The sequence below is a fragment of the Rosa chinensis genome, chromosome 1 (assembly GCF_002994745.2).
Source record: "Rosa chinensis cultivar Old Blush chromosome 1, RchiOBHm-V2, whole genome shotgun sequence".
Classification (NCBI taxonomy): Eukaryota; Viridiplantae; Streptophyta; class Magnoliopsida; order Rosales; family Rosaceae; genus Rosa; species Rosa chinensis.
The window spans coordinates 30,359,236-30,377,798 of NC_037088.1; the positions used below are offsets into that span (position 1 = coordinate 30,359,236).

Genomic DNA, 18,563 nt, shown 5'->3' on the forward strand with positions numbered 1-18,563 from the left:
TGCATGAGCGATGCTTTTTATTGTTTTGGGTTGGGGCTTTTGGAAAACAATTGGTGGGAAATGGTATTTCTATTGTTTCGAAAAGTGTCTGAGGATTTGAGAGTCACAGGTTGTGATATCTCCTTTTGGGTTGATTTAATGTTTTGATCCGACGACCGGTGGTCTGAGGATTTGAGAGTCACAGGTTGTGATTTCTCCTTTTGATTTGATTTGACGTTTTGATCTGAGGGTCAGGTTGGCCTAAGGATCCGGGGTTGCAGGTTGCATCCTCATGGCAATATTATATCGTAAGATTGAACCTTGGCCGGGTGACAGGTTACAATATATTCAGTTAGAGCTCTAGTCTGTCTGCCATCGTACTTTAGGGATCTAAGTAGGTTACTTAAGACTCCTGGGTACATGTTTTGTCCAGGTTGGACCGATTTGATGTTTTGTCCAGGTTGGACCGATTTGATGTTTTGTCCAGGTTGGACCGATTTGATGTTTTGTCCAGGTTGGACCGATTTGATGTTTTGTCCAGGTTGGACCGATTTGATGTTTTGTCCAGGTTGGACCGATTTGTTGTTTTGTCCAGGTTGGACCGATTTGTTGTTTTATCCAGGTTGGATCGATTTATCATATTCTACTTGTTAGGTTAACAATGGGTATGATTTATTTGTGTTGATGCTTTGTCCAGGTTGGACCTATTTGCTGTTTTGTCCAGGTTGGATCTAATTGCTGTTTTGTCCAGGTTGGACCCAATTATTGTTTTATCCAGGTTGGATCGATTTATCATATTTGAATTGTTAGGTTAACGATTTATATGATTTTGTCACGGTGTGACTTTCGTTGTTTCTTTTGGGAAAAGAGTATTGTTTTTGGAAGCATGGTATGTTTCCTTATTCGCGAGTTGAAAGGTTTTCCTCGTTTTTGGCGTGAGTTGTGCATGTGTGATTTGAGTTACTCATACGGGCTTGCAAAAGCTTACCGGGTTTGTTGTGTGGCAACCCGGTGCACCATTCCAAAGGTGTAGGGGTTAATCCTGCAGGTTAGGATAATCGCGCTGAAGCTGAGGTAGCGCCTTTGCAGCTTTACGGTAGGAAGCCATCTTTGTGACTTTACCTTTGATAAGGACTTCCGTTGTATAGTTACTCTGAGCAGCCTTTACGTGTTATTTTGTTGTTGACAATTTAATTCGTAAGCTTGTGTAATATATAACTCTTTGGAGCGAGTGTATATTAACTTTGGGGGTTCAGGGCATCAATATGTGTGTAAGTTAAGGGAAAAAGATTTCAGGTATTTCGTATTGATGACTGGACGTTCACGCATATATAATTATGGGGTTATATATATCGATTTTCATGTGTGTAAAATCAGGGGCGTGACAGTCCTCCTCTTCATAAATCTCTGTTTCCTTCATCAAATTATGTAACGTTTACTACTCAATGTTTCCTTTATATAATTTGCACAGTACTAATCATACTATATGCTAAAAAAATAATCAAAGAAAACCTCTTTGTCCATATAATGAGAAAATGCCTATGAAAAGAATTCAAACTACTAATCGAGAATGGAAGAATGGTGTCAGGAAAATGAAGCCCAAGAGTAGGACAATCATGGTAAAATGCTGCACTAATTGTTGATTTGATTTTGTAGATTTTTTTTTTTGGCGGTTATTTGGTTTTGTAGATTGAGCATTGATTTTTTATGTATGCAGAACACAAATGTGATAACGCAGGAATTGATCCATCAAAGAGGAAGCAATCACCTTGGGCCAACTATTTTGATCATGGAGGTGGAGAGTTAATGCAGTAGCAAAACCTTGCACAATACTGGCAATGTGTCCATCAATCCATGCATATTTCTGATAATGAGAAAATGGACATAAAAGACAAATTTTAGGAATCAGGTTACACGTGTGCAAGTTAGTTGCACCAAAACTTGAAACCCAGCACTTCCTCCTCTTATTAGTTTGGGATTTGGGAACATCTATCTCCTGCTACAGCCATTTCTCCGTCGACTAATTTGTTGTGCTGATTATCAGGCGGCCTGGGAAATCTTCACACCTCTTCTGCATAGAATTGACAACGGTGAGCTAAAACTGCTTCCAGAGCATCACGATCGCTGCCTCCCTCGCCGCCGTGACGACTTCATCTCCAGTAATCATCTACTTAACTTTCTCAATTCCATTGTTTATTTGTTTAAATTTCGGTAATTTTGATCGACTTTGATTTATCGTTACAGATGTGTTTCCTCCCTCCTCTGCTCTCGATGTGTTCATCATAGATTCGTAGGCAACAACTTTACCAAGCCTCAGTTTGGAACCACTGCTTGCCAAGAAAGGTAGCCTTTCTAATTCTTCCTCTGTACACTTTTGAATCTGTCTATTGTTTATGTTTTCTATCAGTAAAAGTAATTCACTTTCTGCTTCTTCAATTTCTCCATTTGACATAAATTATGTTCCTCTTTTTCGGCTGAAATCTCTTTTGTCTATCAAATTTAATGTCGGTTGGATCTATTATTCTGGAATCTAATCCCACTTTCCTCTAATGTTCTTCGTCTTCTCGGTTTCTGGGTATACTTCCTATACAATAATATCTCAGTTCAAGGCAAAACCTGAAAAAACCCAAGATTTTACAAGAAAAAAGATGAGTGGATGTGGAAATGGAATACTAGAAGCTCAAATGGACATAAAAAATTTACAGGAAAAGCCACTTTCTATTGGTAACTTTCATTTATTCTCTTATTTTGTTACTTGAAAATCTCAATCCAATGAATTCAATGTTGATGCTTAATTTTGATGTTGATCTGAATAATGTAGCGCCAAGTATGGGAGAGGAACCAGTAGACGGAAAATGGAAGCACAAGTATGATTGAAGTAGAGGAGCTTCTGCCATATTCACATGGATATACTGAATTAAACTTTTGCTGAAAGATCAGGCAAAAATGATGACCCACATCAATCCCATATTCAAGTATGCTTAATTATCCATTTCCAGGTTTTCAAATTGACCTTTTTTTGCTTTGATTTGGATGCATATGAACATTAATAAGGCTGAATTGAAATCAATGATTAACTGATTTGGTTTGCATGTTATGGAATTTGAGAAAGGATCAAATTTCTGTGGATAGTTATATAGTTGTTATTCTGAGACTCATTCTCAAGTATCTTAAAAATTTGATCATGCTGATTTTGCAGCTTCTGACCTTGATAGTAACACAGCATAGAAAGAGCAAACAAAGGCAAAGATCATTTTGCCTTACTGGGGAAAGTTATGGAAGTAAGGGAGAAGTCGGTCAATACAACAGAGAAGTCAGCAGAAGAGTGAAAATCGCAAACCTAGAAGCAGATAGGGGAACAATTGGAAAGAGGATATATATGGATTCACTCGAAAATTCCATTTAAGAGCATGCGAAGCATGCTAAGGCATTGCAAAAGCTGTTAGAATAGACGAAGAAGCATTTGGATTCGATTTCCAAAGAGAAGAAGCTTAAACATAATGCCAGACAAATTGGATTGCAGCTAATGGAGAATGACACTTCTACTATTAATGATAGATGCTTGCAGCTGATAATGAGTCAGCAATTCATCAAGAAAGGTGAGCTTAATATTAGAATGAGCAGGTTTCACTAAAATTGATTTTTTTTTAAAACTCTCTGTACTATGTATATTGTTATTAGTAATAATCTGATTTGTAGTGAAGCATAGCATGAAAATGCTGCTTATTGTTATTGGAATTCTTAGGCATCTTTTAAGAAGCTATTGTCCTATTTGAAAGATGCAATGTTATTAAAATATGTAGAGGACGTGTGAAGAGTCTTTACTGATATCCTGTTGCCAATTAAAAGTCAGATCTTCATCTCTTATGGAAGCTCCTGTTAAAGAAAGCAGTTCAAAATTATTATTCTTTTCGTTTGTCCAAGTCCAAGTTCCCGTCTTAAATGATTCAATTATGTTTAAGACTTTTGAGGCGTTCATTGAGTTGATTCTTTCTTTCTTTCTTATGTTTCTTAGTGTGTAATATTTTCATATGCAATTGATTGTTATATTATAAAACATTTACGAATCGTATATAATCAGTCGATGCTTTGAGTATTGTTAACATGTCTGGTGTATATTAACAATGATTCAATTTCTGTTCAGATATGGCCTTACGACAAAGAAAAAAGAAGGTACATCTTCTTTTAGGTGGACAAAAAAGTGAGGAGGATCCAGCTGTTTCTCAAACCTCTAACTAATTTGTCAAATAAGAGCAACAAAGACAAAAGCAAAGAGCTGGTAATGCTGCAACGGTTTCATCTACTTCTATTAGTATTCCAGAAGCTGGTCCATCATGCTCAAGAACACGTAGAATGCGTGAACACACTCAAAAAAATGTAAGACATTGTCATTTGTATAACTCATTTAGTTGTCAAAATGTAGTAAAAGCGCATTATAATAAACAGTAATCTTTCTAATTTTGTTCAGCTTTCAACTGCATCGAGCGTTGGTCAAGCTTCATATCAAAGAAATAGAAGTCGTAATGGTTATTTATTGTTTTAAATGTAAATTTTCATAACAAACATTCTTTCAATAAATTTATACATATATATATATATATATATATTTTTTTTTTTCTTTCATATATATGTAAACCATTTTTACAATGCTATGTTATTAGTTTGTCATTCTATTGATTATTTTCCACTTATTTATTTATCTATATGTGGTTTACAGGAACTCATAGAAGTTATGCAGATTTTGGAGACAAGATTTTCGAATGTCGTCACTGCAATGCTTATTTTGGTTGAATGAGTCTATAAAAGCGAGATATAAAAATCAACCTCCAACGTTTACATTATGTTGTCAGCAATGCGTCCAACACCGAATATTCTTGATGAATTATTTGATCCAAAAAAAGGCATAGAAGGTATGTAATTTTGCAGCCAGAAGTGAGGATTAAATGTAATAGCGTGATTCAGTATGCTATTTTCATTCCATCCAATATTCCTTACGATGTTCCTCCATCAGGTTGCAGGTGAAAATGCCAAGTTGTATGCTACAATTACAGATGGTATTGTCAATTTACTTGACAACGGAGGCCTTGGTTTTCTATGTGCAAAATGATGGACAGCTGCTACAACATTTCTATTCCTTTACTTTAGCATTCCCTGCTTCCCAGTGGGAAGTTCCCACAATACTTGATGTTGTCAAACAATGTAAACCAAACAATTTAGAGAGATGAAACTCTCTCATTTTATCATTCTGTCATTATTGTAAATTATTAGCAACAACAAATCCCGCGGCAAAGCGTGGGCACTATTACTAGTGCTTAATTAAACTTTGGTTTCAATTAAGCATGTCTGCTGCCATCACGTGCCAGACCATATCTTCCTTCCTTCTTGTCCACTCCCATGACGCCACGTGGCAGTCCTATCTCCCTTCTCACTCTGAATGATCTACAGCTACACACCTTAATGAATCTGATGATCAATATATATTCTCGGGGGGCCCACACAGACGAGGGGGGAGAGGTAGAGACGAACCTAGCTAGCATAACAGCGCCGCAGACTTTAATTTCAGATCTGATCACTCTCTCCTCTGCGCAAGAGCCGACCTCCTCCTCTTCTCTATCTCTATAACCACAACCCATTTTCTATCACTAGTTCATCACCATTCTTCAATTAAATTCTAACATTTAGGCAAGGATCCGGGTTGAGGTACAAGAGAGAGTATAATTTCAAGCTAGTCATGCTCACTCTCTAGTGTAGTTGTGATTAGTTTTGGTCTCTTCCTCTTTTCTAACTTTCTTCTTGCTTTAATTTTTTGTAATTGATGAATTTCTTTGTGGGTATGTTGATGGATTGTGAGTAGTTTCTTATTTGGGTCTAGGGCTTGATGCCCTAGCAATTTTTACCATGTAATGACATTAATTTTTGGTGCTTACTGAAAGTGTGATGTGGTTTTTGTTCATGACTTTGCGTAATTTTCGATGAGAATTTGTTATAGAATTTGGCCACTTTATGACTAGTTCTTGTCCTCATCATGAAATTCATTTAATTAGTGGCTTGATTTTATGAATGAGTACGTTGTCATGAGCAAATTGTTAGTCTCTAAAAATTGTCTTAATGACATTTTACGCATGTTAGGAGCCCTAGTCCGGTCTTAATGTGTGTGTGATGAGAATGTGAATGCCCTAGCCCGGATTTACATTATTTTTATACTATGAGAATGTGAATGCCCTAGTCGGGATTTACATTATTTTTATACTATGAGAATGTGAATGCCCTAGTCCGGATTTGCATTATCACTCTAAGGCCCTAGTCCGGCTTAGAGTTAGGGATTGCGCCATTTCCCTTTTGTTGTGTGCCAAAATTGTGTTGTTACGGTAAATGATTGCTAGAGTGGATGCCTTAGTACCCAAATTTTGTCCATTGTTTTCCAAACCTTTAAATTTTTAGCACTTTACTTTTTTTTTGCAAATTTTAATTTCCTAGTTTTTAATTTCCAAAACCAAAAATTAATTCCCCCAAATATTTGCTCACATTTTTCATTGTAAGTACCATAAGGCCTTGAGCCTACCAATTTATTTTGGTGAGTCCTTGGCTACTTTTTGGCTTCGGGAGACCTAAGCTGTGCATGTGTGAGACTTGGTGTTTCACTTAGCCATTTTACAATTTTTCTTTTAGTTTAGCAAGTGACTTTTGTGACCCATAAACCATTGGATTTGAGTTAGCTCAAGATCCCCGAGGTACGATATTTCCGGGTTTAAATATTTCTCAATTCTTTGATGACCGTGTCCTTGTTGCGCGTAAGTTGCATTTTAGGCATCAAATCACTAGGGCATCTTGACTTAGCTAAATTTTTGTTCAATATTTAGCTAAGGAAAGCTACCCAACAGGTACAACCCCGCTTTTGTAAACACTGATCAGTCAGCTAATCAATGAAATGAGGAATTATTCAAACCATTATCACCAAGTCCAGGCACAGGTTCAAGTGGCAACGCCAACAATATGCGGCAGACCACGTCCGTTACACTGTGCACTTGGAACAATTTTAATTCCTTTAATGTTTAGATGATTAACAAAAGCACAAGTCAAAACTCTGGTGGTAAAAGCAACATTCAAACAATAATAATCGAAAGGCATACAACACTGAAAATTTTCAAATACACTTCCGTCTATTCAGGGTCGGGACTCCTCGCCCAAAAACAGTCATTACAAAAAATAATATATATGCAGGCCTCAGCGGCATTACAATACGAAAGTATGGCGGAAGCTAACGTCTTCAACAATTTTCAGCACTGCCCTGCTCACCCTCGACAGGCGGTTGCTGCGCGCCCATACGACTTGTCTGATTGGAGCCATGCGCAGTCGGCCTTGGGGTCATGATGGTCCCTTCTGGCCGGGTATGAGCCGCCAGAACATTGTCCCTAGAGACCTCGGACTAGGTAGGCATAGGAGTCCGCTGGGAGGCCTCCGCTTGGTCATGATCACTCTCCCCACTGCCGGAGCGCACGCTAGGCTAAACCGCTAAGGACCCACCCCTAGGGCTGACGGCTGGATGGGTGTGCTAGCAAACCCAGACGCCTTCTCCCAGTCAATGGCGCCCTTTTTATTCAGAAGCTCTACTTTGGCAGCAGCACTGGCTTTCGCCGCCTCCGTCAAAGCTTGCTTGTACACCGCAGACTCCTTGAAGGCATTCACAGCGGCGACCTCAACACCGCTCCTCTCCGCCTCTAGCTGGGCAGCCACGCCCTCTAATCTCTTCACCTCGGCGGATTTGGCGGCAGAGTCTTTCTGAAAAATGTCGATCCTCTTAACCTTGGCTGTCATATGCTCTTTTAGTTGAACTATATCCTGCTGGAGCAGGTTGCTGTGGTCGTTCCGCTCAAGGTTTTGCTCGATGGCGATTTTCAGCTTGCCACGAGCATCCAAGGCATCGCATTCAGCCTTGGTCAGCTGCCATTCCTTATCTGCCAATCTCACCTGAGCATCCGCCAACTCCCCTCACAGGACTTCGAGCTCCTCCCACAATTGCAGCTCGACCTCAGGCTTCTTCGAAACCGCTAGGAAGAGCTCGTGCAACCCGACGGACAGATGGCTAAAGGCCGAGCTAAATGTCGACTGTTGTAGCACCATTAGATGGGCGGTTCCATCCAATCCGCCGAATCCCAACCTCTCGCAGAGGTGGAACAGAAACTCCTACTCTAAGCCAGTAAGAAATTCGGAGTACGCGGCAAACGAGTCCAAGTCTCTCGTCTGCACCTCCTCGCTGGAGGCCGCAGTTCCCTTGGGCAGAGCATGCTTTGCCTTCTTCTGCTGGTGGGCCCCGATGGTCTCTGTACAAGTAACTCCGCCTTCCTCATTGGCGTCGTCCTACCGCCGCTTCCTCTGCAAAACCGCCTGTGTAATGCCAGCGGCGACAGGCCTCGTCGTCTGCGGCTCTAACCCGACAATGGTAACTGGTACCTTCTTAGGCACCGCCCGCTCCTGCTGGGACCCGCGCAGTGTGGCAGGCACTTTTTCTTTCCCCTGCGCAAAGGGCAGTCGGAGACTGGCTCCCATCGGCAGCACTATGATCACCGCCAGCTCCAGCTTGAACGACTGGCAGACCGTCGGCGGCGAGATGAGAGTGGTGCGGCATCGGCAGCACCACTAGGGTTTTAGACTGGCTCACCGCCAACGTCTGTGGATTCACCATCGTTTGTTGGGTCGCCAACCCGGCGGCGTACATGCTCTCAAAAAGTTATTTATCTCAGCACGGTCCATTGCTTTGGCGAAAGCGTCGCGGCTCGGTTTGTTACCCGACATAGAGTCTAAAAAAAAAAAAACAGGTTAGCTTGGTACAAAACCAAAGCTACGGTAGGGATCAGCGGAAGTCACTTATCAAGGGAGTGTGTCAATTGTAGATCGACCAACAATTCCCACCCGGTGAGTAGGCGGAGATCTAGCAGGATGCGATTCTGCCAACAGCCTCGGATCCTTGCCACGCGGCACTCTTCCTCATGAGTCAAGTTATAGCGTAAGCCCGCTACAAAAAAAAAAAAAGAAACTCATTAGCACAAGGAATCATTATACAAATAAAACCAACAACCTCGGATAGGTTGGAACTCCGACTTAATCCTGAACGTCGGCTCCCCTCATTTGACTCCGCTTGGTATTCCCATCCGGCGATGGCAACACAGAAGATCCCCCGCCAGTAAGACATGGAATCTTTCAAATTCTCGATCAACTTGGGCGCCCCCTGACGGCGACTCAGGTTCACTTGCCCACTACAACCTTGGCGCCTTACGTACACCAACTCATAGAAGTGCAGCACCTCCGCCACGATTGGACCCTCGCAACCGGACAAGCGCCACAACGAGTTGATTGCCATCAACAACCGCCACATGTTAGGGAAAATTTGCCTAAAGGCGAGGCCAAACTCGCATACCAAAATTTGGAGATTTGGAAAGAGGGCAAATGTCACTCCTTTGCGGAAGATAGCCTCATGCATGGCAAGATGCCCCGCTGACAACATTGAGGATCTCTCGTCCTTTGGAGAACCCATGCTGACTAGATCTCCTCCCCGCCAGTCTCTCCCCCATCAGCAGAACCACTAGCGGCGTTATTACTCGCTAACCGCTCTTCAAGCCTATGGGGGGCCGCGACTTCCTCCCCCATCCCAGAGCTCTCCACACGACTGACATGACCCATTGCCACCTCCCAGGGTACGGTCTGTAGCGGCTCGATATCTAGAGGTTGGGACAGTGAGGTTCCTGCAGGGGCAGACAGACGTAACGAGTCAATAAAAACCCTATCCGCCACGTTGAACGACACGTCAGACCTAGAATCCCTACTGCTCGAAATATCTACGATGCTAGCCATCACAAACCCTAAAACCTAGGTGAGTTAGGTCAACAACGATCTAAACTGTGCCTATGTCAGATTATAGCCAAGAACATCAAGAATACCCATCCCCAGAAAACCCAGAAAGTACCAAAACAACAACAAAAACTCACTAACTCCAACCCAGATTCGACCATCTAGTAGGGCAAGAATCCTCAACCTCCTATCAAGCACCCAAAACCCACCCCCAAATACAACTCTAGACCCTTAGGGACACCGGAAAGTGCCAGAAACCACTTCGAAAAACAAAAACGAGAAATCGACAGAAGCAAACAAAAACCAATAAAATAGGAACGAGATTTGGGGCTACCAACCTCAACGACAAAATCTCTGGTATGCTCGAAGGTGCTCGGTTTCACTTTAGGAGATCTTCGTCTTCCAAAGATCGACAGCTTCACGGAGATTGCAGAACCTTCTCATATCTCAAAGCAAGGCTTGAAGACGATGATAATAGGCCAAAGTACAAAGTGTTAAACCTCCAGGTTTCCCCCTCTTTTATGTCAACATCAAAGCAATCTAGGCCGTCCTCTGAAAAACAAAGTCACACGACAACCGAACACGTGGCCCACGATCGCACTTAATCTCCTGATTAACTGAGGCGTCGCCTCGGTTACAAAATCCATGATTACTCGCATTAATGGCGAGGAGACGGGCGTGCCACAGAGACATTATTCCATACGCTAACCTAATACATGTCGGCCACGGGTCGAACGCCGTCAGACAAAGCGTCTAGCCGAAGCAACCATCGAAGAGGCAGGTCACAACTTATCAGGCAGTCTCCACTAAGCGCAACTCTGCTAGCGGAATTCTCCCTTTTCATCTTGCAAGCGAGGGAGTCTCCGCTAAGCGCAACTCCGCTAGCGGAACTTCTCCCTTTTCATCTTGCAAGCGAGGCAGTCTTCGCTAAGCGCAACTCCGCTAGTGGAACTTCTCCCTTTTCTTCTTGCAAGTGAGGCAGTCTCCGATAGGCGCAACTCTGCTAGCGGAACCTCCCTCGTCATCTTGCAAGTGAGCCAGTCTCCGCTAAGCACAACTCTGCTAGCGGAACTTCTCCCTTTTCATCTTGCAACGGAGCACAACTCTGTTCACTGGACCACCGCCAGGTTGGTCCCAGCAACATTGCTTGCCGCTTACTATCAGTGGAGGGACTTCCACCAATGACGATTCCCAAGGCAACGCCTTGTCTTGACGACGACCACTACATGGCGTTACAGTCAGAACGTCCCTCCGGGACATGGGGACATGTCAACAGTCTACTACAGCCCTGATCAGGTGCGTTGACCCCCGCCACTCGGGTACCAAAGTTTGGGCTCGCTACCCAACACCCTCTGCTCAGTGCAACTCCCCTCAACAAATAACATATCGATTAAACGAAGGTCTATCTTAGCCGGGGAGTAGGGGACTCCCTGGGGGGCCTAGCAGGGGCCACCCGAAAGGGTACAAAGCGTTTGCTCAGTAAGTCCATGATTGACAATGCACTGACGCTAATTATGCTTTTGCAAGTCTAGCGGAAGTAACGCTTCGAACCGCTATGCACCTCCCCAACCAAGATTGCCCTCCTTGACTGGGGACTTGGGGGACTTGTTCTTACATGAGCATTTGCAAGCATAATTAGCTATAATGAGCCACACTCATGATACCGCCAGCGGTACCAACTACTGGCAACTGTGTGACCTACGGAAACACAGCCAAACAGGCTACCGCCTGAGCCCCGGCTCACCCCTAGATCACCGCTGAGGCGCCGCGCCAAGTTAGCATCAGAAGCTCCAGAAGCTGGGGACTGAAGCACATCAGTCCCACATCGAAAAAATGGAGAAGATCAGTCCCCTCCTCACCTATAAAAGTTTCTCTCATCTCTCCTCATTAATTACGCATTTACTACTTACCTACTGTTACCTTGTCAACACAAATATATTGACTAACTTAGGCATCGGAGAAGAGAAGACCGCCCAAAGTGGTCTCCCTCTAACGCCCTCTGTATTTTACTTGACAGATAAACGGAAGCTTCGAATATCACAAGTAGTGATCCGCCCATCGGATCAGCGTTAACCGAGGTTCAGCTACCGTTGAACTTTTAGACATTAATAGATTGATATGTTTATTGACCTTGGATTTTATGCACTTTTTATATGCTTGATACATATGTTTAGGCTGCTGCGTGATTGTTTAGAAAACCTTGAAATCCCTCAGCATTTGAGAAGCTTGAAAATATATCACACAACTCCATTGCATAGAACTTAAAAAGAATTTTAATTAAAACACATGAAGAATGCAACTGGCTTACAGGGATAAAAGGCCAGTTGGGGATCTCATTAGCCTCATAGCTAGTATGTGTCCAAGAAGAGGAGATATTGAGGAAGGGGAAGGGCATTGCTATGAACCTTATTCCACAGACCTGAGCGTAAGAGTTGCAAATTTGGCATGATCTTTAGTACTGAAAATAAGAGGAGGGAAAAATAAAGTATGTTGCATGGCTATGAAAAATTACAATGAACATACAGATGGTTCAATGAATCAGCAACATTCTCAATTCTATATCTTGTTATCAGTATTAATATCACACATTAGGTTGGTCTGGTGTGGTTTTCCTATAAGCTGATGAGAGTGGTATTCCAAGTAAAGCATAGATGACTGCAAGGAAAAATATTTTGGAACCTCCTCCTCTAACCCAACAGATGATAACATCAATTACATTGAACACAAGGCAAAGAACTATATGAAACCAACTTGCAAAAGCCATATACTGTAGCCTTTGAGCATGCATGTACATGAATTACATTGGCAATATCATGGTGAATAATCTGAAAGAATGGAGGCCAATTTTTTCCATCATCAGGGAGACCAGCTTTTGCAACAGAATCCTCTCTTTGTTTGATATCCTTTTCTCTCTCTAAATTCTCTGTAAAATTTGAGGATCTACTTCTTCGTTTGTACAGCCATATACTAGCGGGGAGAGACTAGAATTGGCATCACTACCCCAATCCCTTTGAAGAAGAAGAGATCGAGGTCAATCCGTTTTCGAATGGGAAGTCATGCAAAAACATGATGCAACAGTTCATATACCATTGATGACACGTGTGATTATAGTGTGTGATATTAATACTGCTATCATATCTTACAGTCTAACTAAGTTTCCCTATTCATATCCCAGATAATTAGTTTTCTTCACAAGCTTATTCTTTCTTGTTCAAAATATTTTTACCATAAACCATGTCCACGCGATTTTTTTTTTCTTCTTGATATGCAATATTGCTTTGACCTCCAAGGTGTTTGGTAAACTTTTTCCATGTACTCCTTTTGTTTTCTAACATACATTGCCATACTACAGATTTAGACTAACAATCTGTTTCTACAAAAAGGCTTAGTCTGCAAGTGTAAGAGAAATATAGGTGTGCAATATTCATAATTGACACAATTTGATAAGCTTATATATTTTCATATGGTCATATAAACTTAACTAGAGAAAAGTTTTAAGTGTGATTATAGTACTTATGGTTCATATTGCTGATATTAATATGTTAATGTTATTTGAGATGCATGTTCAATAATTGCATATATGTCCAATTACGACATGGATTTCCAGTTGGATGATGATGCCCTACCATCGATGCATGACAACGTCCAATTTGATGATAGTGAATTTACCTTGTTTTTTGTAATCCAAGAATTTACCTTGATATGAAATGTATTTTGCTAGAAATGTAAAGAACATCTTGCTATGAATGCAAAGTTTTAATATTTTTGATTCAGTTGTGGATTTGTTCATTTTATAAGAAATATTTGAAGTATATTTATTGTAGAAAATAAAAGTATTATTATGTTCAGGTTGCATATTAATTAGTAATTTTTTTAAAAAAAATGCTGTCACTTTTACACACTGAAATCAGTGCGAGTTAGATTATATAGATTTCACACGAAAATCTATGTCAATAATGTTACAGGTTTTGACACAAAAATCAGTGTGAAATAGAGTTTATATATTTGTCACAGAAATCTGTGTGAAACACATTTGGCACAGAAATCCGTGTGAAACACATTTAGCACAAAAATCCGTGTGAAATAGAGTTTATACATTTGCTACAGAAATCCGTGTGAAATACACTATGGGAAAATCCTTATCAAACGACGCTTTTCACACAACGAAAAAAAAAAACTCCGTTGTGTGTTGATGAAAATGGCTTCAGACAACACGTTTAAAGAACTTACGTCGTATAAGGCTGTTGAAATTCAGAAGTTTTTAGCTAGAAGGTCATTGCACAACACTTACAAGAATGGTCTGTTGTGTGAATGGAAAAAAAAATGAGCGGCAGATTTCCCTCCTAGCTTGCTCAAATTTGGCTTCAAATTTATACTACATTGTACAACAGAATAGCTATATCTGTTGTTTGAGTGTAACTTATAAAATGTCATACAACAGTTTTTTACTTTTGTGTTGTGTGATCAAGGAAGATAATTTGGGAAAGTTTGGATTTGTCCCCAAATATCACTTATGCCCCTAAAGCCTACAAATTTTGATCGACATATGTGTGATGACTGTAAGCTCATACAACACAAATACATAATTTGTGTTGTCTGAATGAGAAATATTTGTCCCTAAAACTGATATTTTGATTGCACACAGGTGGGAATTTTCCCTCCTTACTCCCTTAACTCAAATTTAATATGTACATTATCAGACAACCTCAACTTATTTTTGTGTTGTGTGATTCGTGAATACAAAATTGAAAAAAAACAAATGCTAGACTTTGACAGCTTCATTAGGGCTACTTTGTCTCCCCACTCGGACAAATCCTATCACTTACACATAATAACTCTGCCTTTTCATCTCTCTTCTTTTTCTGTCTATCTCGTCTCCCCTCTCATCTCCCCTCATCACCTGCAAACCAAAAAGGGAGAAGCTCAAACTTTTGGTTCTAAGCAACATCACCACCAAGGTAATTAATTCCCTTTTCTTCTTCTCTAGATTTGGTCTTTTCGCCCCATTCTACCATGTTTGGATTTCCATATTTTCCAGATTTTGATTTTAGGGTTTTTTTATACTTTTTTTTTTTTCAGATCGGGAAGAGATACTCTTCATCCTCTCTTCAACTGAGCTACTATAGGAGAATTTTGGTGAGGAAAAGCTAGTTTCTCTGTTTTTGATTTTCGATCTCTCAATTCAATTTCTCTTTCATCTTGGGTCAATAAAATTTTAGAAACTTAGGTATGTCCTAGTATTCATTTCGATTTCAAGTTTATGTGTGTGATTTAAAAACTTGGGGTTTCATATTTGGGCAACAGAACTTCTGATTCAGGTTTTGGTTGGAGTTCCAAAAGATGTAGCGGTTCAATAAGAGGCTTCAATTCGTCCTTGGTGAGGTTTCAATTTGTTTGGGTTGTCTCACAATCTCTCACTGAAAGAAAGTTTTTTATTTTTTTTTTGGTGAGACGCTGAAAGAAAGTTTCAATGGCCCAAACAAGATGAGGTTGAACCACACCCTTCTTTACCACCCCCAGAATCCAGGTATATCTCCTCTCTCTCTCACCGTCAAATTAAACATTTCACTAACTCTGTTTAAAGCTTTAGCTCACTTGGGTCTTGATTTTCTAGTACTTTTCCCCAGGAATGTGAGTGAACCCAAATGAGACCGGATTGTGAATTTTATGGTTGTAATGATTTTGTTCAACATGAGTTGTGAATTGTGAATTAATATTTCTAATTTAGTATTTTGTAATTTGCATTGCAGTATATTGAATCAGTATCAAACAGAGCATGTCAATTCTATTCCAAGCTTTTGCTTTATTTCTGTAGCTTATATCTCATTTTGCTCTTCATTTTGAATACAGTAATGGCAGCAAAAACTGGAAAGACAAAGATGATGAGACTTCTACGAGATGATAATGCAGAGGATCAAGATACTCAAAGACAGGCAGAGAGAATTGATATGGACACACATTCTCAGATTATATCAAGAAAGTGGAAACAAGGTAAGTAACAACGTATTAATAAGAAATTTGAGTTTTTGTGGATTGGGAGAAAAGAAATCGCAGACTACATTAATTCATTTAATAACTATGGCTTTGAAATTTTGTGAGTTAAAAATTTCTTTAGTTGTTGCAATACCTTCACCCTCCAAATTTAGAATTTGGTTAATATGAATTTTAGTCATGACAGTGTTCGTAGTGTTAAAATTTGGTTAATTTTGCGTCTCAATTGTGAAGTTGTCAATACAGAAACATAGATAGATATGCATCTGCTAATATTCATTTGAAGATCGGTGTTTTGATTGTTCTTGCTTTTTGTTGAGCTGTCAAATTAGCTACTTACACTGCATTTCATCCTTCATTCTATATTTATTTCTTTACCAGAGTTCATGCATTAATATGTTTACATTCCATTTGATATTATTGTATTATGTTTGATTAACCGATTAAGTTTTGTTACATAGTGAAGCTTAACTTTTTTATTAAGACATCATAGTAATAATGGTAGTTGATTTTTTTTTCAATTAAGAATTGAATGAAAATAGAGTTGATCATCATCTTCCTTAGTTCATAGTTGAAAGAATAGAATATGAGTTTCCCAGAATGTGTCAGAGATATTCCTTTTCCACAATGTTTTATAAGTGTTTTCATGTTTTTTTTTCTATTATTGACTAATGATCAAAGTTTTACTATTGTTTTTGATATATACACAGGTTGTCAAAGAAGATCAAGAAGGTTGAAAGAAGGTAACTGTATATTTTCAGGTTTATAATGTTGATGCAAATGAGTAATTTTTGTGAAATCTGTTTTCTATTTATAGATTTAAAATAATTAATATTATTCAAATTGTATTTACAGCATCTCAGCTTTTGTTGATCGAACAGAATCTGCCTTTTTTTGCTTGGTTGATTGGGTATTGCTGTGTCAAGCGTGAAGGTAATCAGGTATTAGTTTTTGTTCTTATTGTAGGTTTTTGATTGATTGCTATGTACTTTTTATTCTTTCAGTTGAGAAAATTGGTGTTTGGTCTGTTAAGAAAATTGGTGTTTGGTGATTGGGTTTTAGGATTTATACATAGTTATATTTGGATGAAAGTTTGGGCCTCTCTCTCTCTGTTTCAATTACAATATGGTTCAGCTATCTTAAGCTTTTGCTGCTTTTCTTCATTCGACAGAAATCATTTTTTTTTTCTGCACATGTCTATTGTGTATTTGTGAACAGTCATACCAAGGACCACTAGAGGTATGAAGAAGAAGCAGATGACCCTTCAACATGCATTGTTCAGCATCAAAGATTAAACCGTGAAAATTTTTGAACAAAATATACACTTTCATCACAGTTAATGCAGGTTTGAGAATTTATCTAGCATAATATATCAGCAGGTGATAATTAAACAAAATTTCTAGTATATACTATATGTGTGTGTTTCAAAATCTGTTTATTATTTAGTTGATTGTCTGTTACAGATGCAGTCTTCCCTTACAAAGATCATGTCTTTACTAGCTGATACAGAAGTATACTTTGGTCATGAATATACATTGGTTAGTCATGTCACCTTTTCAGTTTTCTGTAAGCTATATAATGTTTTAAAGTTCAGAACAGGGAACTGACTTGAGGCAACCATTTGTGACAGAGTAACTCTAAGTTTGCCTTATCTATTGAACTTGAGAATGAGGCACTTCAGTCCTAAGCAGCCCGTGTCACACATCTTCGCAGCAAAGGCGTGCCTACGGTAAGTACCCTGGCTTTTAGTTTAATAGTATGGTCCTTTGAGGTTGCATTTAGTGATCTTTGACTTCGGATCTGGTTGGAAAGCCACTAATTGGATAGTGAGAATGTGATTACATCTCTTCAAAATTCTTATATCTGAAAGTTTTGTAGCCCTTTAGGTCTTAATTTGCTGTTATGACTTATGGTTTTGGAAGGTTTCTATTATTCAATAGACTAGATTACATTCCAAGCCAAATCTAAATAGCAATGTCTAAGTACTTGCAGTGTAGCAAACTACTAACTACATTTTTCAAAAACTTTCATAAGAGCAACATTTTTCTAGTATATATTTGAGTATAAAAGGAAAGTAGAATCTTGTTTCACATCTCCGGGGATACTTTGACTTATTAATTAAGGTATGGTGTCAAGGCGTGACTATATTGTTATGTTTTGAAAGATTACTTGTCTTCCAAACTTGGGTTTGCAATACTAGATGTAAAAATAAGTCTTTGTATTTTGTCTTTCTCTGCAGCTTCGTGCTTGTGTCATTTTGTCATGTTGCTCATGGGTAGTGTGGCTTTTGATGTGGGAGTATTGTATGTAGCTTCTTGAAACAAGTTGATGTGGTGGCAGAAGCAGAAGAAAAAAAGAGGAGCAGTTATCACACACTGAAATCTGTGTGAGAAAGTCTCATTACTCACAGATTAAAATCTGTGGGTAATTGTTGTTTTGCTAGTACTGGGTGTAGTCAGATATTTTCACCCAATTTAATTGTACCTAGCTTGATTGATGATATTCCTGCAATTAATTTGATTGTAATGCCGGTCGATCGATGATCGACCCACACAGCTAGATTTGAACGATGAAAGCCACTCTCTTGGTAGGGCTAAAGATTAGAATATAAGCTTATATTCAAGTCCTCTTACTTAAAAGCCTAGCCAAAGCTGTATCTGATTCAGGTGTCCCCTAAACCCTAAACCCTAAAGTCCAATGAGATTTTGTAAACCCTAGTTAGTCAGGACCGAAGACATAACTTCCGT

The 18,563-nt window shown here is 39.6% G+C and overlaps 1 protein-coding gene and 1 long non-coding RNA gene across 6 annotated transcripts; both read left to right on the top strand.

Moving 5' to 3' along the window:
• Nucleotides 1-1,912: 1,912 nt before the first annotated feature.
• LOC112173569 lies at nucleotides 1,913-5,932 on the top strand. Of its 4 annotated transcripts, XR_002925597.2 has the most exons (9): nucleotides 1,913-2,138; nucleotides 2,224-2,322; nucleotides 2,583-2,703; nucleotides 2,801-2,954; nucleotides 3,179-3,578; nucleotides 4,124-4,356; nucleotides 4,448-4,524; nucleotides 4,697-4,889; nucleotides 4,991-5,932. It is a non-coding gene; the product is annotated as an uncharacterized LOC112173569 (long non-coding RNA). The 4 variants fall into 4 exon arrangements; XR_005803575.1 differs by lacking the exon at nucleotides 4,448-4,524 and having other exon boundaries at nucleotides 1,915-2,138; nucleotides 4,998-5,932; XR_002925598.2 differs by lacking the exon at nucleotides 4,448-4,524 and having other exon boundaries at nucleotides 1,916-2,138.
• Nucleotides 5,933-14,644: 8,712 nt separating this feature from the next.
• On the top strand, nucleotides 14,645-18,340 carry LOC112176807. Of its 2 annotated transcripts, none has more exons than XM_040512851.1 (9): nucleotides 14,645-14,783; nucleotides 14,905-14,961; nucleotides 15,130-15,352; nucleotides 15,676-15,816; nucleotides 16,527-16,559; nucleotides 16,672-16,757; nucleotides 17,280-17,354; nucleotides 17,447-17,545; nucleotides 18,128-18,340. In XM_040512851.1, exons 3-8 carry the CDS (start codon nucleotides 15,310-15,312, stop codon nucleotides 17,501-17,503), a joined length of 435 nt encoding a protein of 144 aa, XP_040368785.1. In that variant the 5' UTR covers nucleotides 14,645-14,783; nucleotides 14,905-14,961; nucleotides 15,130-15,309; the 3' UTR covers nucleotides 17,504-17,545; nucleotides 18,128-18,340. The 2 variants fall into 2 exon arrangements, with proteins under 2 accessions (XP_040368785.1, XP_024170668.1); XM_024314900.2 differs by having other exon boundaries at nucleotides 18,056-18,315.
• The last annotated feature ends 223 nt before the right edge of the window (nucleotides 18,341-18,563 follow it).